Raw genomic sequence first — 27,361 nt, forward strand, 5'->3', positions numbered from 1 at the left:
CGCAGATTTATTCAGGAATGGCATTGCTGTGTTATGCTGTCTTTCTTTTGAACGTTTTTTGTTGGTAGAGCAACAATTGAGAAATTAACTGGCAATATTGTGTCTAAAATATAAGTTACTCACTATTAACTTCTTGCTTATTCAACTGAAAAAGCTTGCTGCCTCCTTGGTACTCCAATAACTTCTCAACGGCTCAAGCTGTTGTTGCTAGTTCTAAATGTGCAGTTTGCGAATTAGTAACAGAGGCTTGAACATATGTTTTGAACTAGCAGGTCTCTTTTTAAAAAAGACAGTCAGCAGATTATTTCACTTCCAAAAATGAAAGTGTAAAAATGTTATAGAAGTTTAAGCTTACTGTAAAGCAAATCAACTGAACTAAACATTTTATATTTTATACAAAATATATATTTTACAAAATAATTTGGACTCAAAAACTGCTAGAAAATCAGAGCCATATGTCTAACCAAGTTGTGTTCCAAATTTGAAATTGATATCATAAAAAAAGGTTTAAAGTACAGCTTCCATGGCAAAGCAATGTTCAATTTCAAAGCTGTTTTCACAGTCACTGTTTGGATTTGGAAGTCGCTGTTTGGATTTAAATAGGCAAATACTTAAGGGTCTATGACTGGATCATTATTGCTGTGATTATTATATTCCCAGCATGTTATATATTTGGGAACAGTTCTTTTAACCCTAATGGATGGAGTGTGTAGCTTTTCATTTCTTAATCCAGACCTTAAATTCATTGAAAAGGGATGTGCTGGAGTAGACTTTACAGAGTGCTTGACTCTTGCATTGTCAATGGAAAATCTTGACCAAAAAATTATTCACCTCTTGATGGAAATAAAGGTTGTGATGTTTCCTCCATCAAGAGGAGCATCAATTTTTGGTCAAGATCTTGTATTGACAATGCAAGAGTCAAGCACTCTATAAAGTCTACTCCAGCACATCCCAAAGTCTTTCAATGAATATAAGGTCTGGACTCAGAGGTGCCAATTCATGTGTGAAAATGATTATTCATGCTCCCAACCTTTCTTTTACAATTTGTCATCCTGGAATATGGCCATGATACATCTTCCTACATGGTTGTTCAAGAAATGAATAGCTACACACTCCATCAGTTAGGGTTAAAAGAACTGTTCCCTAACTTATAACATGCTAGAAACATAATAATCACTGTAATAATGATTCAGTCATAGACTCTTAAGTATTTGCCTGTTTAAATCCAAACAGCGACTTTTTTTTTTTTGGCCGGGCAGTATATAATGCATTAAATATACAGAGTTAATAGAAAATGTTACCAAAAAGTAAAACAAAGGTGTAGAAATAAGTCTACTTTGTACATGACCATGAGCGCAGAACCCTAAAATCCAGACCAGCAATCTGAACTGTGTGAGACAGGAAGTGTGAACCGGTATCTGACTAATCCCCCCTACCTGCCCTGCAGTTCAAACCCATTACAGCTCAGCAGCACAGGGACACCTCTGTCTCTTCTCTCCCATCGTTTTCAAAAGCATGTGTGGTGTGCGCGTGTCAGAGAACAAGCCCAGCTAAATGGCCCTATTGCCACCGCCTTTCTTTGCAAGGCTCAAAGGAAATGGCTTTGTGTCAGACATAAATGTACTACTGTGTCCCTGTCACACTTTTGTGGGACTGAAAAGGGCCTTTCTATAGGAAATCGAGGAAACTGAGCTGAAGTGTTCTGTTTGTTATCTGTGGCCATGTGGGAAGGATGTCTTATTGCACCATAGTGAAGGTACTCCAGTTTTTGGAGTGAGATGCATGAAAATATGCTGTTAACAAGATCTTTCTCATCTCTCTTTTTCAGACATGCCCTTGCATGTACGCCGTAGCAGTGATCCAGCACTGGCTGGTCTTCCTGAAGCCCAGCTTCAGCCAGAGGAACCATCTCGTAAGAATCCCACACGCTGGTCGACCACAGCAGGGTTTCTGAAACCCAATGCCACCAGCGAAACCAATAGTCTAGAGCGAAAGGTGAGGTTTTTCTATTGCTTTATCACTTAATCAATTTTTTTTATTTTTTTTTATTGGAAAGCAACATAAAGAATATTAATTTATAGGACAGAGTTAAGGAAAGTACCTTTCTGAACTTGCTTAAAAGACCTATTTAGATCCTAGTAGTCAAGGTTTGGCTGGTTGTGACTACACCCATGGAGGCAAAAATATCTTTCTTCGTTGGCGATCATTCTAAACATTGTAAAGTAGCCGTGTATTATGAATACATACATATAATCATAATTGCACTGAATGGGCATTCACACCAAGGATGATAACTATAACTATAAAGTTTTAATAATCATTCTAATTGTATGAGAATAGTGATGTCCACACTACAGCTATAATGATAGCGACACAGAGGAACGTTATCAGTGGAATCACTTTCAGACCAATTTTCTACCTGATGAATCCACCCGACTTTACAGATTTCGAGTATTTAAAGCAGCAGACAACATAATTGCATCATGCGCTTATAATAAACAGAACGTTATCGGCCATTGATGTGGACGCTAATATTATCATCAGAGTTAGAGGTAATACATTACAAGTAACTTTAGTTACATAATCAGATTACTTTTTCAAGTAACTAGTAAAGTAACACATTACTTTTCTTATGCAAGTTACTTTTTTAAAATAAGTAACGCAAGTTACTTTTTCACATTTTTTAACTGACAACTAACTAAAGTGCAGAGGTGTTGTGTTTGTTCTGTAAACATGATGGTTATTGTAGTTCTAGACTAAATGTAAAGATGCATTTACTCATCTCACTTTCATGAAAACATTTAGTATTCCTCAAAATGAATAAAAACAGTGAAATGCAATCTCAAAAATGTATGCAAACCTGTAATAATTAACTATATTAAATTACACAAGTATACTTTGTATTTAATCTCACTTTATTACCATTGTCTTTGCTGCTGTCCTTCAATAATCTAATTCAACCATACTAATAAGCAAAAATTACTTTAGATATGATTTAGAAATAAGTGTTGAACTTCCTCCTTCTTCTTTAATCCAGTTTTGTTTGAGCTGCGCCCTCTACTGTACAGGCGTAAATATGCATTTCCTTCAGCCTGAGGCTTATTCATTTCACTTTTGGTGTGAAAGGGCCTTTACATTTGCCAGAAATAGAACTTTTTTTTTTTTTTTTTTTTTTTTTTTTTTTAAATAACAAAAATCAGCCCAGCCCAGGTGAGGAAAAAGTAATGCAAAAGTAATGCAACACATCACTTTTCACATTACTTTTCATAAAAAAAGTAACTAAGTAACACAATAAGTTACTTTTGAAGGGAATAACGCAGTATTGTAATGCATTACTTTTAAAAGTAACTTTCCCCAACACTGGTTATCATTATAGTTACCTTTATAGTTATAGTTCTTGGTTTGAATGGGCCATAATGTCAGCAAAAAGACTCATACATTTATGAGTCTTCTTTCTATCATGGATATGTCAGTGTTTACTGCTCTACAGCTTTAAAAAATCATATTTGCCCAATTAATGAATGTAATTTTGTAGTGTTTTTTTTTTTTTTTTTTCAAATTTTGCTAAATTTGATGGGTTAAAAAGACTTTAGTTTATTACCTGCATTCAGATTTAGCATTTTCCTTCAGGTCAGTCCTATGTTTATAATAAAAAATCAGTTTAAATGTCCAATGTATTATCTTGTTCTTTTAACAGTTAAGGGGTTTTCCCATGACTGACAGAGCGAGTCAAAGCATTTGTCAGTTGCGTCTTGTTCCATGTTCACAACAATTCAGTCCTTTCAATGTAAAAGTCTTCGCTACTGACTGACTCACTCATAAAGAGAGTCTTCGCCACCATCTAATGGCGTAATATTATAACTTCTGTTGCTGTTCACGGTCAGGGACTATTTTATGAAGGGGTTGCGGGCACTTCGCTTCGCGTTGTGCCTAACAATGCCATTCAGCCGTGACTTATTCATGATACAGCACAGCCTCGTACCTTATTTCTTACATATATTCTTATAGGTCTAATATTACTTTTGGAAATTCTCATTAGGACATTATTGTGTTTCCACTAGGCTAAGTCAGTATGCTATTGACAAGAATTTTAAGAATATTGTGATATAACTTTCCTTAATTCATTTTATTTTATTTTATTTTTTTTTAATTTTTAGTGACAGGCTGATATACTTTACAGACTCAGTAAGTCTAGGGTTAGGATTTTTGTCTGGCACAAATCAAAGCACTTTACACCAATTGGAGCATTTTTAGGACAACTCATAAGAAGTGGCTTCCCTTTGCTCCGACACATTTATCTTGAGATATTCTAAATGACCGTTGCCACTGTTCGTTGTTGACCTGGAACTCTCTTGGTTATGGAACCATATGTCTTTGCTGTTAGAAGAATGGGATCTGCATCCTTTGTTTGCTGTTTCCTTCTTGATTCTGGCCTCATTGCCATGGTCAGTGCCTTTGGCTTTAAATGAATCAAAGAGAGGTGAGTTCTCTGTTTTCCTCCCTAGTCTCCCTAAGGCAACCAATGAAAAAGAGGCCAATTATCTTTGCAAAATGGCTGCTCTTTTGCAGTGATGACAAGCCTTCAGTGCTTTGAAACAGCAATATTCCAAATTAAAAGAAGGGGAAAGGGGAGGGAGCGAGGGAAGATGGAGTGCTCCGAATGTGACACCGCAACCCGCGATGAGATTAGCGCGTCTCATGCCGTTCACTAGTAATCCTGTTTAAAAGCACTTTGCTTGTCGGTTTCTTCCATAATCCAAACACCACACTCTTATTTTAGCAGAGCAGAAGAATTAAGCTGTTATTTTTACCTTTCGTTCTGCGCCGGATCATTTATTTCATGATTGTTTTTGGGATGTTGTAAGAAAAGCTTGAGGTGTTTGGAAGGTCTGTTTTTGGTTGATACTGTCAGATGACGATAAGCAATGTGGTGAATATAAATGTACTCTATTTTAGCACCAGTGAATTCGTGAAATGAACGTAAAGGTGTTAGTTCACCTTGAAGTAAGAATAGCTGGCACTGAGAAGAAATGTATCATATTTGCATCTTGGCTTTGGGCTTATATATGCAGAAAACAGTCATTCTCCAAAATTCTGTGGCTTTTCTTGGATACATCTACAACTTTTGAATATAACAGTTTCATTTCATCTGGCCAAGACTTGCTGGTCTGGGGGTCAATGACTATAATGAAATAATGGAAAATTAATTAAAATATGTAATTTAAAATACACTTGCCAGGTTTTTTTTTTATTATTCATGTATTCCTGTTGGCTTCACAAAGTTTCAATTTAATGACTCTAAAAATGTCATGTGGTGTAACCATCAAGGTAAAAGTAAATTGAATAATATCCTTACACCTTGAGTGTACAAATCTTAATCATCTAAAAAAAAAAAAAAAAAAAAAAAATTTTTTTCTTTTTCAAGGTTAAAAAGTTTATTTATTTATTTTATGTATTTTTTATTATTATTATTATTATTATTATTATTATTATTATTATTATTTGACAAATATCATGTATTATTAAAGTTTAATGTTCTTTTTTTTTTTTTTTTTTTTGACATTTCACAACCTGATCTAACCTTGGCATGTTTATTTATTCATTAAATTAAAATATATATTCATCAAATAAAAGATGTATTTCAAACATTGTGTATAAATTGCATTTTAATCTATTTTTTTTTAATAATTTTTATTCAGATGAAAACAAAAAACAGAAAAAAAACAGTGCAATGTCATTTTCTCTTAAAGGGTTAGTTCACCCAAAAATGAAAATTCTGTCATTAATTACTCACCCTCATGTTGTTCTACACCTGTAAGACCTTTGTTCATCTTCAGAACACGAATTAAGATATTTTTGATTACATTTGTGGTTCGGAGCACAAAAGTCGCATGATTTCAGTAAACGAGGCTTCGTTACGTCATAAGTGTTTCGCAATTTCAGTGGTTCACGGGACTTTGGCAGTTTGATACGCGCTCCAAACCATTTGAAACAAAAGATTTGTAAAGCTTCGAAGCTTCATGAAGCAGTGTTTTGAAATCGCCAATCACTAGATATTGTTGAATAAAGTCGATATTTTGTTTTTTTGGCACACAAAAAGTATTCTTGTTGCTTCATAACGTTAAGGTTGAACCACTGTAGTCACATGAACTGTTTTAAATATGTCTTTAGTAGCTTTCTGGGCGTTTGAAAGTGTAAATTAACTTGCTTTCAATGGAGGCCTCACTGAGCCATCGGATTTTATCAAAAATACCTTAATTTGTGTTCTGAAGATGAACGAAGGTCTTACAGGTGTGGAACGACATGAGGGTGAGTAATTAATGACAGAATTTTCATTTTTGGGTGAACTAACCCTTTAAAATTAAATTTTAAAGCATAGCACTACCATTGAGTTTAGATCCTCCATACTGGCCAGAATGTGTACTGTTCTGTGTTTTTACAAAGAATTGTTTGTTTTTCATGGACATTTTCTCATATGGAGCGTAACATCTGTCTCTCAGTATCTCTTCCTGAACTATAAGAAACCTGTAGGCCTCCTGCTGCATTTGAAGGCTTTGTCGAGGTAGGCCAATGCCTCCATCACCTCCACATGCTCCACAGGAAGTCTCGATCCATAAGGCCGACCATATAAATTCTTCACCCATCCTATGGGCCTTTGACCTATTGTTCTTCATGTTCCTTGCTGTGTCTCTTCCTCCTCTATTGTATCCTGCTGTTTAATGTCGGGATTACCTATATAGATCATTTTACAATGCAGGAACATCAAAATCACTTTGTTTTCCGACACTGTATGGGATAGCTTTTATGTCCGATTGTGAATTGGCTCATGCTATAACTGGAAACTCTTTTTCTTCTTCCTCATTGCTCAGACTAGGTCATTAGCCAAGAGCAACGGTGCTCAGTAGGCTTTCTAGGCTAAGGCCCCCTGTGACACAGGATAACCTGTTTTAGGTTTGCTCTAAAAACTCTTCAAATGGAGATTTGACTTGAGCTCCATTGCCAGAGGGCGTTTGATTTCACCTTTGTGAAAACATACAGCGTAACATTAGAGACATGGTGTGAATTAGTAGCTTGTAATGGAGCTCCTTATTAGTGAGAAATGAAATTAGCATGCCTTATAAATTTAGGTGGCCTGAATGATATCATTGTGGGGCTCGGATCCAAGATGAGCTTCTCTAGTACGCCATCCATTGCACAATTTTTAGCAAGGTGTTGCTGTTCTGGACACCATATATTTAAGGAAATTGGTATTCATATTATAAATACCCAGTCTGCTTTTGTAATAGCTAAGCTAGTTTAATTTTTAAAGTAGCTTCTTGTTAAAACACACACACACACACACACACACACACACACACACACACACAAAATGTTTTCTTTTTCTCATATAATGACAGTCAAATGGCACCAATCTGGTTTGTACTTCTTTTCTGTTCCACAGGAGAAAGTAAGTCAACCCAGGCTCATTGTAAAAACATGCCTATGACAACATTTCTAAAAAATGATATTGCATTGCTTCTTGCAAATTTCACAGCACTTTCAATGTGAAATGTCCAGGGAGTGTCACTAAAACTGCCACATTTTCCATGCTCAGTTGTTGTGCTATCAATTATTCCACATTCAATTGTTGGCAATTAAATGTCCAGTGAGTTGAGCTCGCTTTCTCTATGGCATTTAAAAATAACGTAGCACCTACAGTAAACCCTATCCAATAGTGTTAACAAAAGCAAAGGTGAGATAAAAACACTTTTGCTGAAGCAACCATGGCATTTTAGCTGCTTCTACAAGTCTTTGAGCTCTTTTATCGTGACTCGTGTTTCACAGGACTCGTACCTGAGCGCTTCACATAACAAATGCAATGCTGTATCAGGTGAGTGAACGAGCAAGTTTACTACATCAGGAAAGAGTCAAGTGTATAGTGTATACTATACAGTTTACAAATAATAGTAGTATTTTTCAAGGAACATGCACAAAAACGTCTTTATTAATCTGCCCTGTAATCATAATTTGTGTGGAAGGGATAAAAGTTGTTGGTGTTTTTACTGCCACTACTGTTCATTTCAGCTGGAAACTGCAGTGAATTATATGTATAGGTACGTTTTTGGAGTTTTGCAGAAATGTAAATAGAGGCACATTTTTTCCAATGAGCCTGTGTTGAAGAAAGTCGTAAAGTTATGGAACAACATGAGGTTGAGTAAATGATGATAATCTTCATTTTTGGTTGAACTAACCCAACATGAAACGGAAGTTCTGCTAGTCTTTTCTTCCCTATTGTGACATATTTCTGAGTGAAACGGCTTCTGGAACAAGAGCAAATGTAGAGCGGGACTTGATTTTGTCTATTTGAAATTGATTGGATGGTTGTGGTTTGCTATTGGTTAATCTCATGTGAGTGACAGGTTGCTCCGCCCTCGTCATCAGAGAAGAGATGTTGCTGCAAGAGGGAGGGGAAGTTATTTTGATTAAAATTATGAGGGCACATGATTAAAAAAATAAATACTAATGGTGTACACAGATCAATTGATTTCATGGTGAGTGAAATGAAAATGATCCTATGATTTACTCACCCTTAAGCCATCCTAGGTGTATGTGACTATCTTCTTTCAGACGAACACAATCGGTGATATATTTAAAAATATCCTGGCTCTTCCAAGTTTTAAACTGGCAGTGAACGAGGGCCGTGTTTTGAAGCACCCCGAAAATTCGTCCATCCATCATAAATATAATCCATACGGTTAATAAAGGCCTTCTGAAGTGATGGGTTTTTGTAAGAAAAATATGCATATTTAAAACTAAAATAAGCTTAAATAAGTAGCTTCCGCCAGATGACCGTACACATACTGTATGACGCAGGATGTAGGAGTAGCGTAAGCTTAAACGCCTACTATTCCGGCGCAAATCGATGCATACAGCTTGATGCTAGTTATTATAGTTAATAAAGTTTTAAATATGGATATTTTTGTTGCAAAAACCCATAACTTCGCTTCAGAAGGCCTTTATTAATGCCCTGGAGCTGTATGGAATATATTTTTGTTGGATGGATGCATTTTTGGGGGGCTTTAAAACAGGCTGCACATTCACTACCATTATAAAGCTTGGTAGAGCCAGAATATTTTTAAATATATCTCAGATTGTGTTCATCTGAAAGAAGATAGTCACATACACTGGCTTGAGGGTGAGTAAATCATGGGTTAATTTTCATTTTTGGGTGAACTATCCCTACCAGTTGTAAATGGCCTCTCAACTGCGTTGTGTTTTCCAGGGTAAGGATCTGGAAGCATACCGCAGCCTGCCTCGTGATGTTGTCCCCTGGGCTCACCAGTTTCAGAGGGAAAATGCTCGCTCATCCCTCAGTGCCAACCATCCCATGGTGGACCGATGGCTTGAGCGTCAAGAACAGGTACTGTCAGGAACTCTTCTGCATTTACCCGGTTCCAAAGTGCCTCTTAACTCCAGTAAACTGCGTCGATCTCCATAAATATATATATATATATTTTTTTATTATTGGGTTTTTTGTTTGAGTTAAGAGTGATACAGGAGTCAAGGAGAGATTATTGAATACAGTATTTCTATGCAAAAGGATTGTGAATGAGAAAAAGCATGAGAAAACGACGCCCACGTTGTTGGATGAGGATTTCACTAACCTTACAAAACGAGGGCTACGGTCTCCACAGACGTGGATGCTGAGTGTCTTTGAAATTCAGCTCTTTTGTCGATGTATCGGTGGAACTGTCTAAAGGTGTGTGGGAAGTGTTTCGAATTGCTCTCCCTCTCATGGAGAGGAGAGAAATAAAAGAAAGAGGCGAGGAAGGAGATTGAGATGTTTGAGGTGCCCGGCGTGCTGCGGGGAATTCACTTATTAATTTTCGCAATCGATTTTCTCGAACCACCAGCATCCATTTCACTCTTTCCCCCCACTTTTCTTTCTTTGGCCCATTGAAACGGCTGTGACAGAGGTTCGGCTGCCTGTTTGCAATTCAGGTGGTCACAGTTTCTCATTCCCCAGCAGCTTGCAGAGAACCCCCCCACCACCACCACCTCAAGGGCCCATGGCACAGAGAGTCGTGCATCATCATTAGGGAAGTCGTCTTGCATAGAGGGGCCTCTGGGTTGGATGTTGGGCTGCTGGCGGGTTGAAAGGAGTAGTCAGTCAAGGCCTGAGCTCAGCCTGACAGACTCATTCATTTGAGCTTCAGTCTATTACAGCTTAGCCTGACCCCCCAGTCTGCCGCCCACCCGACCCTGGCTCACTCTAGCTCACTTTCTCAAGCTACGCCATCGTAGCACCTCTGCCCTCTTTTCTTATTACACCATGCCTGTTTTCCACTCCTTTCCCCTCATTTTCCCTCTTAGCAAGAAGTGGATATTTGAAGTGACAGGCAGATTTCAAGACAGATGCAGAGATTCTTTTGTTATTGAAGCACGTTAATGCACACACACATACACACACACGCACTGTGTCATTGTTTATTAATATATTTTAAAAATGTTTTTAATAAATTGGTTACCTTTTTCGGCTAAATTGTTTTTACAGATTTGGAATGATATGAGGGTGGTGAATGAATGAATTTTATTTTTATTTTAAACCCTCCAGATCAGTGTTATTTTAGGATAACTATAATAGTTTTAGTTCATGTTTTGAATTAGAGTTTTCATTTTAATTTTAGTTAAAGTTTTTGTATTTCTTTGTGTTTTTGTCATTTTCAAAAAACACTTTTTTTGTGTGTGTGTGTGTGTGTGTGTGTGTATATATATATATATATATATATATATATATATATATACACATATATATATATGTGTCCAGATTTGTGTTTGGTATTCTCTGTTGGCTGGTTAGTATGGAAGCTTGTTTCCGCCACTGAATAAAAAAATAAGAAAGGTAATTTTGACTTTTTTCTCGCAATTGTGAGTTTGCATCTTACAATCCTGACTTTATTTCTCAGAATTGCGAGTTATAAAGTCAAAATTGCGAGATATAAAGTCGGAATTTTGACTTTTTTTCTAAGAATTGCGAGATATAAACTCAAAATTGCGAGTTATAAAGTAAAAAATGCATGATATAAACTCGCAATTACATCTTATGAAGTCGAATTGCAATTCTTACTTTTTTTCCTCAGAATTGTGTTTATATTTCACAATTCTGATTTTATATCACACAATTTTGACTTTATATCTCGTAATTCTGAGAAAAATAGTTAGAATTGTGATATAAACTCACAATTGTGAGATAAAAAGTCGCAATTACCTTTTTTGTTTTTTATTTCATGGCAGAAACAAGCTTCCATAGGTTAGAGTTGGTATATTTGATGTAAGATTCACGAATGCGTCACTCTTTTGAATCAGTTATTTTTAGTGAGTCAAACTGTGAGTGTGAGTGCAGCTTGTGGATAACTCTTTAGTTTTAATACAAATTATTTTTGGTTTTTTTTAAACCAAAAATAAACTTTTTTTTTTTTTTTTTCTGTGCCATATGAATCTGTTTACAAGTAATGTATAATCTTATAATGTTTGTAAAGTACAGTATGTTTACGGTTTTGTTGTTGATTCATTTTGTCTGACAGTATGCAGTGTTTGTAGGCTGGAGCTCGCTTAGCTTGCAACATTTTTTGAGTAGTTTATTCAACATTGCACAGCATAGTAGATACACAAGGATAACGCAAGTCAAGCACGTCTTTGTATTTTACCTTCGCTCGGTCTGTATCACTATAAGATTGTTGTCTCCACTGGCTTATCAGGGAGTTCTAAGCAATTATGTCTTTATTGCCATCTTAAATATCCATTTAATCTTTAATTTCCCATTCACGTTTATTGGCTCTAATTGTTTAGTTGCCTTCCCTCTTCACAGAAGACTCAGTTCGATATAGCCTCCATTCTATTTGCATAATGTTGTGGCTTTTTTATAGACCTTGAGTAAGCTGCTTAATTAAGCTTGGCGATTTCCTCTTTATTAACCATGTCAGGAATGCCAAAGTATGCATTTTAAACGACTCGCAAGGTTTGGATTTTCAGCAGAAGCCAGGAGACATTTCATTTTTTTTAAACAACTTTTCCAGCAGCTTTAAATACCTTTAGTGTAAAGGTGGATTATATCAGTATTGCTTTATCCTGTTGTAGGACATTTCCTTAAGATTTAATTTTGTGTGCTGCAACAGATGTTGCTGAAAGTGGATCATGCATAGAGTCCAATGAGTCATGTCTCTCTTGTGATGATTACGTCAAACCAATGAGATCACTTCCCGTGGTCACCTGAAATGACACAGTGAAAAGCTTTGCCATCTTTCCAGCTCCTTCCGAGACCTATCACAAAGCAGCGCTTATTTTGCATCAGCATGGTTGTTCCGGTTGTGTTTTTAATTGCAACCTTACGTGTCACGCTCTCACATTCCCACCTGGTGCTCTCTACAGTGAGATGCTGGTGTCTTTTTCCATTGGGGATTGTTAGAGTGGCATTTCCTTTTTCATTTTTAAAAAGTTCCTCTCCCTAGTGATGAATTAGAGATGACCCATCTGGGCAGGAAGAGGGCAGCATGAGGCTTCAGCTGCGCCTGCTAGCAGGTGGATTTGTGGGTAATGTAGAGTGAGGCAGGGTCATGAGGTCTCCTTCTTCTGGAACAAGTGAGGATGGATTTGAGAATTTCATCATCAAATTACTTTCTCATTATTATTCAAGAGAGTAGAAGTACAGCTTCAGTGTCTGTCCATTTTATTCATACAGTGTGATAAGATATTGTGAATTAGGTTAACCCAGAATGAAGCACTGTACGTGACCACTGTTACACTTTAGGTAGACTCTTGAGTTGGATTATGGAGATAGAATGCCATTTTTTTTGTAATGAATTAGAAATTGTCCAAGAATTACTTTTTCCTCAGCTGTACATTTCATCTCAGAACAAGGAAACTAAATTCTGGATATTGTTTGATTAAGGGAAAAGAATTGCAAGAAGCTCTCAAATCAGTGCTTCATTACTGAGGAGTGCAATTTTCTACTAGCCAATTCTATCTAATGAAAGTGGACTATGCATTATAAAGCTATAATTTAGTTTGTGTGTGTGTGTGCGTGTTGTAAAAATGTCTTCAGAACTTCTTTTATGAGCTTTTTGTGGTCCATCATTGTCTAACATTAGCCTAGTTAGAGAAATTCCTCATGTAATGAAGTTTACTAATGTCAAGTTAATATTGCAGTTTAGTTTTGAACATGAAAAACACTGAAAGAGTTCAAGTGCAAAACCAGCAGACTTTGCTGTATTAGAAATGAATCATCAGCTCCCGATATGTCAACTAGATGTGCAAGTTTTCACCATAGATCTATCATTTTCGGAGTGCTTGAATATCTGCAATACTTCTCTAAAACATCCCCTGTTAAAATGATATAAAGGGGTGGTTCACTGTTTTTTAATGCTTCGTTTTTTTTTTTAAAAAAAACGCTGTATTTTTCATGCATTTTACCTTTATTCTACATTGCTGTTTCCCTTCTCCTAAAAACGCTTTAAGTTCCTGGTTCTACGCAAATACGCAATGGGCTCAGATTAGTTAGCTGGCCCAGTGTATTGTGATTCGCTGTCTGGAACACGTTGTCATGATTCACGTTATCCGGAAAAGCCACGCCCCTTAACATTACAGGACAAAAGTCGCATGTGCTTCGGTGGAAATGTAAATAATGGCGTCAATATTGCCGTATCAATTTGAGCCCGAATCAGACCAAGATAGCAGTAATGAAGAGGGTCAAGCAGAACCTCTGCAAGCACGGTTTTTAAAGGACGTTTCTGAATGGTAAGTATTTCCGTTTGTATTTGTGTCAAAGTGTTTAGATGCTGTCACTTGTAAATGTTACTGCTGTTGATGTTAGCTTTCAATATACGGTGTTATCCTGATTAAAGCTTTACTGTAGCTGAATACATGACTGAGTAGTAGCATTTTTGTAATGGTATTGTTTAATTTATTACATGAATGAGCATGTGGGTAAACACAACATAAAAGCCGTAATTAAACAATGCTGTACACTGATAACAGAAACACCAACAGAAGTTCGCTGGTGTGATTACATAGAAGTTTGTTGGTGTTTGTAGGCATTTGTTGAAGAAAGTATGAAATATAATTTAGCTAACTGGCTAGCAAAGCCAAACCGCATTGGTCTTTGTTTACATACCAGAAACTATATAACTTTATAAACAATAAAACATACTTACAGGTTGGGGCCCATAAACAGCAGCTTCTACTTTTAAAGTGGGAACTGCTCCATCTTTCAGTAATAACCTTTGTGCAAATCCAGCTTTGAGCTTGTGTAGATTCTGGAAGCTAAAATGTGCAGCACAGACAGATAAATTAGCATTATAATTGTCAGGAACCGAATTAAACATAAATTTTAAACAATGTTCCCGAAGTCCAGCGTCCCTAGGAAGGCCAAACCAAAGTCTCTTTCTATATCTATAGTCTTTTCAAACACAGAAGACTTGTATGTGCGTGTTCCCAGGGGCAGTGTTGCAGGGTTTATGCTGTCACCAACCCGGGAAGAAGCTCGTTGTAGTCCAAACCGGTCGTAATTGTAGGCATTAAACTGCCATAACTTTAAAAGACAATATCTCCGTTTGCATTGAACTTTCAGCGTTGTAACTTTGCAGATACTGTTTATGCTCAAGCAGCAACATTACACAATGACTAAAGTTAAAAAAATCGCAATGAACCACCTCTTTAAAAGATGTTTTCAAAACCTTGATGATACAGAAAGCATGTGAATTAACTCTATGTGAGATGTTTATCAGATCTCGATACTAGAATGCATGACTTTCTACCATGATACTAAAACGGATGTCAGGGCATTGCTATATGGTTGTTAAGCTGTTATAATTGGTTGTAAGGGTTGCTAGAGTGGTTGCTAGGTGGTTGCTTACTGTCCTAAGTCAAAAGAACCCAACCACAAGTCTTTATGATATTCTGGTCACTAGATATGAGTCAAACATTTTGTACATTTTAGAGTAAAATGCATCACTCTGGTGCACCTTGAATGCAGTATTAAGAGCTCAGAGTTTAGCTCCAACTTGCCTCAACACACCTGTCTGGATGTTTCTAGTATGCCTTGTAAGACCATGATTAGATGGTTCAGGTGTGTTTAATTAGGGTTGGAGCTAAACTCTGCAGGACAGTGGCCCTCCAGGAGCAGGATTGGAAACCTCTGGTCTAGGTTATTATTGGGAAACACAGGAAGTACCATTCATGTCTGTGGCACATACAGTAGTGTGTGGGATGAGTTACATGCTGAATTATAATCCTTTGGGTTAGTGGTTTATTTAAATGTGGAGAGAATTCTCTATTCCACTTATACGGAAACTAATTAATTCCTGTATTTTAATGTCCAAACAACAAACCATCCTTCATCAAAACTCTCTTTTCCCTCAATACAGAAAGATACCAGAGAGAGTCAGAGGTATAGATTTACCTCACATCCTGGTGAAACAGTACAGAGTGCCTCTGCGTTTCATCTTCCTGACAGAGGGATAGTGGATTGGTTTTGTGGCTGGAGGATTCTACTTTCTCACACTCTATCTTGCTTTCTGCTAGTCCTCCACAGGTTTTGTTTCCATTCTTTTCGAAAAATGAATCCTCTCCCTCCTCATTCATCTGTTCCCTCTTTCCCAATTCTGTAGAAAAGACAAGGGATTCTTCCACCCCCTCTGAAAGGTTTCACATTCTTTGTTGTTACTTTTTCTCCTCCCTCTCATATGTATTGCTTTTCTCCGTGTACACAGTAACGCACATGCATTCTCGCCGCAAGCGCATAGCAAACCTGGCCTGTAGGTGCTGCTCTGATCTCATTGTTTGAACCCTCATCCAAGAGGAAAGAAACAAAGAAAAAAAGGGCAGATAGAAGAAACCCTCTTTCCCTTGGCTCCTTTGAAAGGCCTCTCCCATCATACCACACACATACACACACTGTGATTATTCACAGTGCAAATGGCAGCCCACTAGAGAGCAGCTCATACAAAGAAACCCAGACAATGCAACCTGAGACACTGCTAAGCTCAGCCTACCGTAATTAACTATCTGCCTCGTTCCTGCCCGCTGGCTTCATCCCTCACACTCATTTGGCCTCCATTTACCCATGTAAACAAATAAAACACATTTCTTTTGCACTTTCTTATGAAGCTACATTGCAAAGAGCTTCAGAGATTTCCCAAACGAGGCCCACCGCCAATACATTAGCAAAAGCTTTATTTGGTATTGCTGAGCCGAAGCGCCTGGTGATCTAGTTTTAATTTCTTCTCTGGCACACTGACCCTGTTAAACACACATTCAGATACAAACTCACCCCCTTCATCTCTCGTCTTTGAGTATAAGAACTGTTGTACGTGACAATCCAGGTGTCGGTGAGACTCACTGCAGAGTTCAGATAATCTCTGAAAGACAGAGCGGTGAGGTAGATATAAAGTCTGACCTATAACCCCTTAATCTAATGTCTTGGGCTCCTCGCATTCCCCAGGCCCACAGCTGACACCATTCAACCTGTCTGAAAGGCTTTCTTCACAGCACATCCAGGCTTGTCCCATGGAGAGCACTTAGCAAACTGAAACAATTCTTCTCCATTAACCTGCCACCACTGGTCTACACCATGACCTTTTCACGCTACACCAACTTGAAGCAAGTGAAAGAACCACCCTGGAAAATCAAGCTTAAACTAGTTTAAGGTGGTGGCAGGGACTTGAAACATAGTATGTTCTTTCTACTGGTACAAGTTGGTCATAATCGGGTCAAAACTTTGTTAGGTGGTTTACTAGCCAGACTACCTGCTGGTGTGACCTGACTGAACTGGTGGACTATCTCATCAAGATCAGCAACCAACTAGCTGCCATGTTCCATAAACTAGCTTAACTACCTTAAACTGGTGTGACCATTTTATTATTGTTATTTTGTCTCTTAACAGTGCACTTGACCAAGATGGTCTGCCAGCTCAGCTGGGTCGTTACCAGCTTGTAGTCCAGTTGTCCAACCGGGTACACAAGTGTGGACAACATAGAAACCACCTACAATGTTCCAAAAACCAACTGCCTCTTTAAACGAATTTTCCAGCAGGCAAAATCATTAAAATCACAGAATAAATCAACTCACAAATAAGTGCCTGGCTTCATGAACTTTCAGAGTTACTCATTTCAAGTCTGTGTTATCCATGCTACAGTTGTCCTGACCTTTGTGACCCAGAACACATGCATGTAGGAGTTGACCTTTGTTCCTTTGTGCCTCCATGGTGATTACTGAGAACACAGTGTTTTCTTCACCTCTGCTTATCATGGCTATGTAATTTTTGGGTTGTGCATCAGGTTAGAAGTTCGGGGATGATGTCATAACGCATGATTTCTTTGTTTTTGCTCCTGTCTGGGAATGAGTGGGGCTGGTCAAGGCCATTGTTTGACCTGCCTGGACTCTTTAAATAATTGTATGTGAAATGTTTCTTTCAAATGATTATTTGGACAATTTAAAAAAAAATTGAAGTCAATGCTAAATCATCGATCTAGGGTGGTATAGTGTTAAAACCAGAAGGTTGCTAGTCTGAACTCTATAAGGACTCTTGATATAGGTACTTAATTTACTCCCGGAGTTATCCCTATATATTCATGCCATGTTCTACTGCATGAAGTGACTGTTGTGTGTCCTAATTCTAACTCCATGATTGCATAAATTACGTTAATGTCTTACATCATAATAGATAACCAGACACAGCCATTTGGGAACTTTCTCTCTGAAATTCACATTTCTAATGGATCAAAACAGTCAAAACATGTTCTTTGGTCTGTCTGAACTCCCATAACAATTGTTTGGCTCTGAATAGAGCAGCCAAAGGGAGCTATATTAAGACACAAGCTTTTACAGATATCTGCTACACTTTTTGTTCCTTTTGTGCTTGCTGCAATCCTAGAAGCATTTTCACGGTCCAGCCACATTCAGTCAAAATTTTCTCCCTTTTGAAGTGGACTGAGCTCTGTGAGCCTAGATACACAACTCTTACCTTATTTGTACACGAGAAAGAGGCATTATAGAGTTCCTTACAAAACTTTTACCACAAAGAATGTCAGCAGTGAGAGACCAAGAGTAATCTGAAGATATGACTTGTCCATTTTGCAAGTCTATGCGTCTATCCATTGTTCCACTCTCTAGTCCAAGATATTATTAATATCTTTCTCTCTCTCTCTCAACATAAAAATACTTTTCACACTATTTTGTAATGGAAGGTTTACTGAGAAAGCAATTTGTAGCAACAAAGCAACTAGACGTAGTTGACAATTTTAGGCAACATAAGCGACAGTGATCATTGGGGATGCAACAAAGTTGAGTAACTTGCAATTTGCAGCAACATATTGCAGGTAATTACCAATGAGAGTGACGATAGCAAAGGTCACATGATCCACCTTCTGGTACTGTAGTCGATTAGTAATTCCGGTAACACTTCAGTAGGGAACACATATAAACTATTAACTACGACTTTTCCCTTAATATACTCCTAATTTACTGCTTATTAATAGTTAGTAAGGTAATTGTTAAGTTTAGGTATTGGGTGGGATTAAGAATGTAGAATAAATAGCTAATATTCTAGTAATATGTATGCTAATAAGCAACTAGTTAAAAGACCCTAAAATAAAGTGTTACTGGAGTTCCTACTTACACAAAACCAACAGTAAAACAATTTGACAACCTCACTGTGAGCGGCCCAGCATAAGTCGCGTTTCCACCGCAGGGACTTTGGGGTGGTACTCAGTGTGTTTCGACCGCAGGGACCAGGGTCTAAATGAAGTTCCGGGTAAAAATTTCCCCCTCAGAAAGTCCCTGGTTGCGAGGTATAGTAGTACTTTTTCAAAGTTCAGGAACGTTCATGGGTGGGACAGTTCACAGAGCGTTTTGATTGGATGACTCCACGCAGCATTTTATTTCAACAACCATTTTTAAAAGTCTATTGTGGTGCGTGCAGTAAGAGCTGTTTGCTATTCGAATCAACAATGGAGTTCAAAAAATACGGCCGATGGACCGACAACGAGGTTCAGGCTTTATTAAGCTTATATGTGGAGGACGAAATCCAGTGGGAACTGGAAAGTCACGTACAGTCCTATGTCACCGGACGTAATCATCACGTTACTTTAGACCGAGATGGAAACGCAGACAGCAACAGGCCTGGGGGAAAAAGTTCCTGGGACAAATTGTTCCGGGTAATTTCGGTGGTAAAGTGGCTAAAATTTACTTCTGCTCCCTCCCTTTTTTGTCTTTTGTCACAAATCCCTCCGGTATGTTTTCAACTCAAACTCGCTTCTCAAGGTTCAAACTTTTTGACTTCTTGTTACTCCGACCTGTACTAACAATCATCTTTTCCTACCTTCTCTATTTATATACAAAGTTCTGACAGAACAACATTATCTGAGTCTAATCAGGCCATGTTTTTATGACAATATTCCTCTCTCTGTCAAAAAAAAAAAAAAGAATAAATAAATAAATAAATAAATCATGTAGAAAATTCCCTTGGGGTTCAATAAAGGATGCTTATCTGTCTATTGACGTGACGTGAAACTCTTTGCACCTGTTGTTCTGACAAAACACAAAACACATCCTTCCTTTACCTGTAATCATAAGTCCATCCTCCAAAACATGTCAACCCTGTCTATACTTCACTCTGTTATTTATGTTCTCTCTTTCTTTTCACCCATTCTTTTATTTCCACATGGGTGATTATGAGTGTGTTATGTCCTGATTAGAATTAGTGAGTGCACTTTGTGCTCTGCTCTACAGAGTGAGAAATCACTCCCTCAGTGAGAATAATTGAGCCCAGGCCCGGTTGCCAGCTCATTACCCACAAATCATAGTAGGCTGGGGCAACTTAGCAGAAGACAATAATGACTTTGGGGAATTTGGAACCTCGCTGTGGTGAAAACTGCTGTTACGCTAAGGGCATAGCAGAGGTGGGGAACTCCGAGTGCAGGGTGGAGATGTATGAAAAGTACGCGGGAAGTCAAGATGCGGGTTACTCTACTCAAATGGCAATATTAGAACTGTCAGGGTTGATGTAAAAGACTATGGTGCAACAAACTGTGAATGAAAGTAAAACGAGGTTCTTGTCAGGCAATTTCTCAGATGGAGGGTCCTCACAAATAGACTGGACTTGATCCAAGCTCCGTTGTTGACGGACTGCGGGAATTAGCCATGCTTGAAAAGCGCTAACATCCATCAAAGGTTTTGCATTTGTAAAAGACAAATTCCTTTGAAAGATCATTTTGGCATTAAGCGGCATCCCCCTTTCTTACTCTCTCTCCAGCTAAGTGGTCTACACCTGGACGCAATTAAATACCCAGAAAACAAGGGTAATTTAGGGAAGACGTGTCACAGTTACGCAAATAGTGAGTGGTCCAAAAAATTCACAAATTTTCGAAAGCTATGTGGACTTTATTCTTCCACGTCTATTAGACTAAACACTCTAGTGCCATTTATTTAGATGACAGCTACGCAGTGAGGTAAAAGATAGACTTTGGAGACTGACAGTATCCGATTTCTCAGCCTTGCTGAATAATTCATTCCTATTTATTTGATTTTTTTTTTTTTTTTTTTTTGTGCTGTTTTCCAGTCTTTGTTCCAGTTTATAATGTGAGTGTCTCCTTTGCTCCAAGTCATTTGTTTCAAATGAGTCCACTCCACAGTGTCCATGTCCATCGTACCAACAGGCCGCTTTCGTTCTTTTATTGCCTCCATTAGAGCGTAATGCTTTTAAGTTGCCATAGGAATACGGCCAACTGTAAACAGCTCTACTTCTGTGAATGGAGACCAGGAGGAGTCCTTCTGCCCATTTAGAGAAAAGAGAAACACATTTGATGTGCATGAGTGGCGAAGAAAAGGTCTGCAGTGGCCCTTTCTGAATTGACAGGAAGGAGTGAAATGCAGATACGGGCTGAGTGGAAGGTCTGTCTGCTTATTTCTTTCTGTGGGAAATGAAATCACTCACAAATTGGTCTCTGCAGGATGGGGACCGCATAGTGGGCTTACTTGTCTCCGATGTGCGGGGAGTCCCTTAGTTCCATAACCTGGCTGTCCACAGGTGAAGCATAATGAATGCAGAGATGAATATGCATCGGTAGATGCTGTTCAAAAGTAAATTGTGCGTCACATGCTGTTATTTTCGATGAAGACTTCGTTCCCACCAGTATGAGGCCTTTGCCAGTGTTCAGTTCTGTGAAATGATTAAAAACCGAACCAGCTGTCCCTCAAGTGCCAGCTTAAAAGTCATGAATTACAATAATTAGTCGTTATTTAAAAAAAAAAAAATCTGTCATGCAAATACGTTTGAAGATTAACTAAACCAGTAATATTTCCATGTTAAAAAAATAAATAAAATAAATAACTGTACTTTTAAAAAAAAAAAAAAAAAAAAATGTAATAAACAAAACACTTATATTAAAAAGAATACTTGACTTTAAACCACTGTATTAACATTTTGTTATATAATATTTGTATGTTGATTGCATACAGACAATTGTTTTGAAACAATGGAATAAATAAAGTTTTATTTAAAGGGATAGCTCACTGAAAAATATCACATAAGAAACCATTTCTTCTTGGAAGACAAATGAAATATTAGGAAGAGCATCCAAGTCTAATTTTACACATACAGTTGCAAGAAAAAGTATGTGAACCACTTGCAGAATCTGTGAAAATGTGAATAATTTTAATAAAATAAGAGATCATACAAAATGCCTGTTATTTTTTATTTAGTACTCTCCTGAGTAAGATATTTTACATAAAAGATGTTTGCATGTAGTTCACAAGACAAAAAAAAAAAAAAAAAAATAGCTGAATTTATTAAAATGGCCCCATTCAAAAGTATGTGAACCATTGATTCTCAATACTGTGTGTGGTTACCTGGATGATCCACGACTGTTTTTTTTGTTTTGTGATGGTTGTTCATGAGTCTCTTGCTTGTCCTGAACAGTTAAACTGAGCTCTGTTCTTCAGAAAAATCCTCTGGGTCCTGCAGATTCTTCAGTTTTCAAGCATTTTTTGCATATTTGAACCCTTTCCAGCAGTGACTGAATGATTTTGAGATCCATCTTTTCACACTGAGGACAACTGAGGGATTAAACACAACTTTTAAAAAAGGTTCAAACATTCACTGATGCTCCAGAAGGAAACACGAACCAATGGTTCACATACTTATGAATGGGGTTATTTTAATAAATTCAGCTATTGTTTTGTCTTGTGAACTAAATGCAAACAAATTTTATGTAAAATATCTTACTCAGGAGAGTACTAAATAAAAAATAACATGCATTTTGTATGATCTGTCTTATTTTATTAAAATTGTTCACATTTTCACAGATTCTGCAAGTGGTTCACATACTTTTTTCTTGCAACTGTATCTGATAAGGAACAGAGTTGAAAAGTACATCAAACCTGACGTGACTAGTTTAAAACAAAGCAGCTATAGTGTTTTGTAATTTATAGTCTAATAATTTATTATAGCATATATTAGCAGTCATTTAGTACTCATCTTCTCCTAATTTGTGTAGATTTAATAGTCCTTCATGGAGTTTCACTTTAAGGCCAATTTCTTTTTGGACTGCTTTTAAACTGCTGGGGTACTTTGAGTTATTGCTCTCTGCTTCATATGAATTCAGGTGCGCTTCAAAGACTTTCCCCCTATTCTTTCCTAGTGGAACAGACTCTAGAGTGGGAGGATGTCTTGGATGGTTGCACCTTTGAACCTGACTGATGCTTTTGTGATTGGTCTAAAAATACAGCAGGTAGCCCAGGCTGTCAATATATCAGGGATCTGTCTCACAACAGAACAAGAGCGGAAAAGGAATCAGCTATGTTTATTCTATAAAACAAAAATCTTAGCGCACACACGGTGACGTGCTTCTCTGCTCCCTGCTTTCCTGTGTTTGTTCTAGCCTTCATTCAAATTTCTGCTCAAATGCTGTATGTGTTACTTTTGGCATATGGGCTTTTCAAGTGGGAATAGCAAGTGTGGATTTGTATTGTCTTGAAATATAAAAGCTGACCCATTTCAATTGTTGGTCTATTATAAATCGGCTTCACAATGTAGCCAGTGAACTTGGTGCTTACAAGATTCTTCCTATAAAGTGTTGACACTTGAATGAGCAAACTTCCTATACAGACAAAGCGGCAAAGGAAGGGCCATATCCTGTCATGAACTAAACGTGCAAGTCGGTGCAAGCATTTGAATAAGAAGGTTAGCAGTATCATGTGTTTTTTTTTTTTTTTTTTTTTTTTTTTGTGAGCAGGTTCATATAGGGAACACCATTGGCATAGCTTCCCACACACAGGTTGAAACAATACCAAAATAATAATAGTTATACTTGCTGTGTTTTGCAAAAGTATGTCAGGAAATTGTAGGTTGCAGCAAATGCTAATGTTCCTTGACCTTTTGTCTTGGCTAAATGCAATCTCATGAGATTAAAAAAAAAAAAAAAAAAAAAAAATGTTAGCTATGTTTTGGCCATTTACACAAATGAATTGATATCCATGTTCCCTCACTGTCATTCATTGGATTCAAATGCTGCCAGCTGTACATTCCCATCAATTAACTTGTCCCATTGAGTCCAGGAAATACACACACATCCAACTGCTTTTCTGATCCCAATTCCAGAGCTCCATAAGAAAATAATAGACTGTAGACCACACACAAACCCTTCAGCTTTGGAAAACAATAGATTGTAACAATTGACTGCATAAAGCTGCAAACAGTCTATGTAATCAAATACATTCTCCATCCATTGTGTTGAACTACCAAAATTAGGTTAATCAAGCCTAATCACTACAAAATTATTCACAGGACAGTATGAAGCATCTCTATTTGGAAATAGACTAAGTGGATAATTCATCTAAAAATAATCTTCTGAGTTGTTACAAACAAAAAATTGCAAATTGCAAATATTTCATTATAGTGCAGTTTTGTGTACTAGTGCCTGATTCAGTTGTGAATTTGTAAGTGTGAATTGGACTTTATATTTATAATATACTTTATATATTGTCTGTTAAATTTCACATTGCAGTTCAGGATAGGCATTAATAAAGTGTTTAGGACTGTGTGTGTGTTATCGTGGTGCCATCAGCCAATCAGTGTTGCCATGATGTCATTTTCTTGCAGCTTCAGAGTGATCAGTCATATGGCAATTACAGTTTAAAGGAACCTGGCTGCAGAACTGAGCACCCATGGGTAAAGATGGCTGATTTTAAATCGCCATTGAGATGGATGTGAATACTAATGGACAGCTCTCTCCAGGTGTTATATACCTCTTTAAAAATAACTGATGTGTTTCAGCATATCTAGAAATGATCCTCTGGAGTACTCATGAAATTGCCGTTCTGTTTCCACTTTATCCTACGATCTCTGCTAATGTCTTTATGATCTCAGGTTTTTGTTGCTTTTTGTAATCACACATATGTTCAATGACCTTCATGGCTTAGAGCCAGATTAATAGCTCCATACGGAGTTAGAGGGACGATCCTCCCTCTTAATCACCTCTAAATTATGATTAATCATGGAAAAGCAGTCATGAGTGTGCAAGATGTTCAGCTCAAGGCATTTCAGAGTTACTGTATCCTGAGCTGTCTTTTTCTATATCAGGGGGATGTTTACAATCTAGCTTTTCCAGTCACATGGGTTCAGTTTTGCTGTACGATGCTATTACCATTATTTTTTGACAGTTAATAAAATTATCTGGATGGGGAAAATATTCTTAAGAAACAATACTGATGCAGAGAGACATGAATGATAAAGTATGTGACCACATGTTATATTTAATAGTTGGCCATTGAGAAATTGCACATGGACAAACTAATATCAATCAACCACTCCGCTGAATATTGGGGTTTTGCTTATGGTCTTGTGATATTGTTGTCACTATATCGTCGGACATTCTTACAAAGAGAAAAACTCCGGCTGAACCAGCAAATCACTTCAAAAGTGGCCCCAGACAAAAGCAGGCAGTGATAACTCGATTTTCAATAATTCATGCGCTCTTAAAGCTCTGTGTGGGATATGAGAAAGTATTCCTGCCTGTGGTTATTGATGAAGGCATGCCAGTTAAAGGCACTGCCTGCTTTAGGTTTTATTATTGACTAAATGATTGATTTAAACCCTCATAATTAGCTGACCTAATTTAATAAAAGTGCAATTTAACTATACTGCAGCCCTACCGAAGCGTGCTGTGGCATTGATAGATATGCCTGTGCGTGTATGAAATCACAACTGACAGATGATGTATTCGGTACAGATGCATTTCGTTGACTGAACGAGAGAAAGAGAGAGAGGGACATTGACATTTTGTCCCGTGTCCCACTGCAGGTCACTCTCACTAACTTCTCCTCTCCTTGATCTAGACAAATGTGAATTAGCTCACGTATCTGATTTAATTTACTTAATAGCATTAAGAACCTGTTTGGCTTTAATTTGCTCAAAGTAATCCTTGGCCGAGCCAAACTTTTATACACCATTAGCGGTGTCTTAAAAAACAAAGGGGAGACAGGTTTAAAAGGGCTGATGTCGTTGTTGATTTAAACGAGGGGAAATAAGAGTTGAAATACAGTGGCAGAAATAAAACTTTGCTCATTGAATTACAGGATGCCAGGTTTCAATTGCTGCCTATGTTTATGAGCATTCAGATATGGTGTTTGCTAAGTCAAGCAGCACTGTTTCTATTGATCATGTTTGGTTTGGTTTGATTTGTTTGGGTTTGGGTTTGGGTTTGGGTTTGGTTGGGCTGGGTTGGGCTGGCTGGCTTTGGTTTGGTTTGGTTTGGCTGGGTTGGGTTGGGTTGGGTTAGGTTGGGTTTGGTTTGATTTGGTTGGTTGGTTTCGGTTTGGTTGGGCTGGCTTTGGTTTAGTTTAGCTGGGTTGGGCTTGGCTTGGTTGGGTTGGTCTGACTTTGATTTTGTTTGATTTGGTTGGTTTGATTTGGTTGGTTTGGGTTGGGTTGGGTTTGGTTAGGTTGGGGTTTGGTTTGGTAGGGTTTTGGTTTGGTTGCTCTGGGCTGGCTTTGGTTTGGTTTGATTGGGTTGGGTTGGGTTGGGTTGGGTTGGGTTGGGTTTGGTTGGGTTTGGTTAGGTTGGGTTTTGGTTTGATTTGGTTTGATTTGGTAGGGTTTTGGTTTGGTTGCTCTGGGTTGGGTTGGGTTTGGTTAGGTTGGGTTTTGGTTTGGTTTGATTTGGTAGGGTTTTGGTTTGGTTGCTTTGGGCTGGCTTTGGTTTGGGTTTGGTTTGGTTTGTCTGGGCTGGGTTGGTTGGGTTGGGTTGGGTTGGGTTGGGTTTTGGTTTTGGTTTTGGTTTGATTTGGTTGGGTTGTTCTGGGCTGGCTTTTTGGTTGGGTTTGGCTGGGTTTGGTTTGGTTGGTTTGGGTTTCGTTTGATTTGGTTGGGTTTTGGTTTGGTTGTTCTGGGCTGGCTTTGATTTGGTTGGGTTTAGTTTGGTTTGGTTTTGGTTTGGTTTTGTGTTTTTCTTTGTTTTGCTTCATTTTATTTTCTTCTTAACACACTTAACACAATACATGCTCTGTAGGGGCCTTCAGTACCACTCAAAATGCCTGAAAACAGAAAAATCAATCAATAGAAAAAAATAATTGGGGAACACGTTGTATTTCAAGTGCCGAGCTTGTTTTGTCTGTAATAAAAGTGCTAGATAAGCTGACTTACTCCTTACTGCCCCAGAACTAGTACGTGTCTCTTTGAAGTCTCATTTTTGACCCACAGGTGCCATTACAGGGGAATATGAAAGTGTCTGAGCATGAGTTCAAAACTTGGAAATATTACCGCCCTGCTCACCTAAGGCACACCCATGAGCCCAACAAACTGACAACACACCAACACAGTTCTCATTTCTCGCCAAACAGCTGAGCCGAATTTCCACAGGAGACAAGTAATAATCGCTGTAGAGATGTTGCAGCTGATATGTCATCTTACAGAGGGTGATACCTTTGAAAAGAATCGTGCTGTTGTCCCTTTAAAAAAAAAAAAAAAAAAAAAAAAAAGTAAAACCATCATGTTATTTGATCATTGGAGTACTATTGTAAATACCACAATATTTGAATATGGTAATCATACAATACAATGGTATCTGGTATTTTCACTCTACCATGTCACAGTGCTTTAGGGGTAAAGAATCAATTAAATTCAAAGTCAACTAATCTTTTTCATAAAATAATACAAAATAAAGATTAATTTTTGCAATTATAGCATCTCTTTGTGGCTTTGTTGATGTTTGTTTGTATTGATGGGTTGATTCTTTTATCCATGTTGAGGACATGAGAAATACTCTGATGAAAAATAAGTTAATCTAAGATTTAATCAATGCACAAGATGACAGACATATTACGAGGCCTG

General features: G+C 37.7%; 1 protein-coding gene across 7 annotated transcripts in view; it reads left to right on the forward strand.

Annotated features, from left to right (window-relative positions):
• pard3aa (par-3 family cell polarity regulator alpha, a) overlaps nucleotides 1–27,361 on the forward strand; it is a 503,387-nt gene that overhangs the window by 199,169 nt on the left and 276,857 nt on the right. For 5 of the 7 annotated variants that reach the window (XM_051881687.1, XM_051881689.1, XM_051881688.1 and 2 more), the window contains 2 exons: nucleotides 1,829–1,995; nucleotides 9,263–9,400. In XM_051881687.1, coding sequence (XP_051737647.1) covers nucleotides 1,829–1,995; nucleotides 9,263–9,400 — 305 coding nt within the window. The remainder of the gene's footprint in view (nucleotides 1–1,828; nucleotides 1,996–9,262; nucleotides 9,401–27,361) is intronic. The other 2 variants (XM_051881690.1, XM_051881694.1) reach the window with 1 other exon arrangement.

This window comes from Ctenopharyngodon idella, chromosome 23 (genome assembly GCF_019924925.1).
Source record: "Ctenopharyngodon idella isolate HZGC_01 chromosome 23, HZGC01, whole genome shotgun sequence".
Taxonomy (NCBI): Eukaryota; Metazoa; Chordata; class Actinopteri; order Cypriniformes; family Xenocyprididae; genus Ctenopharyngodon; species Ctenopharyngodon idella.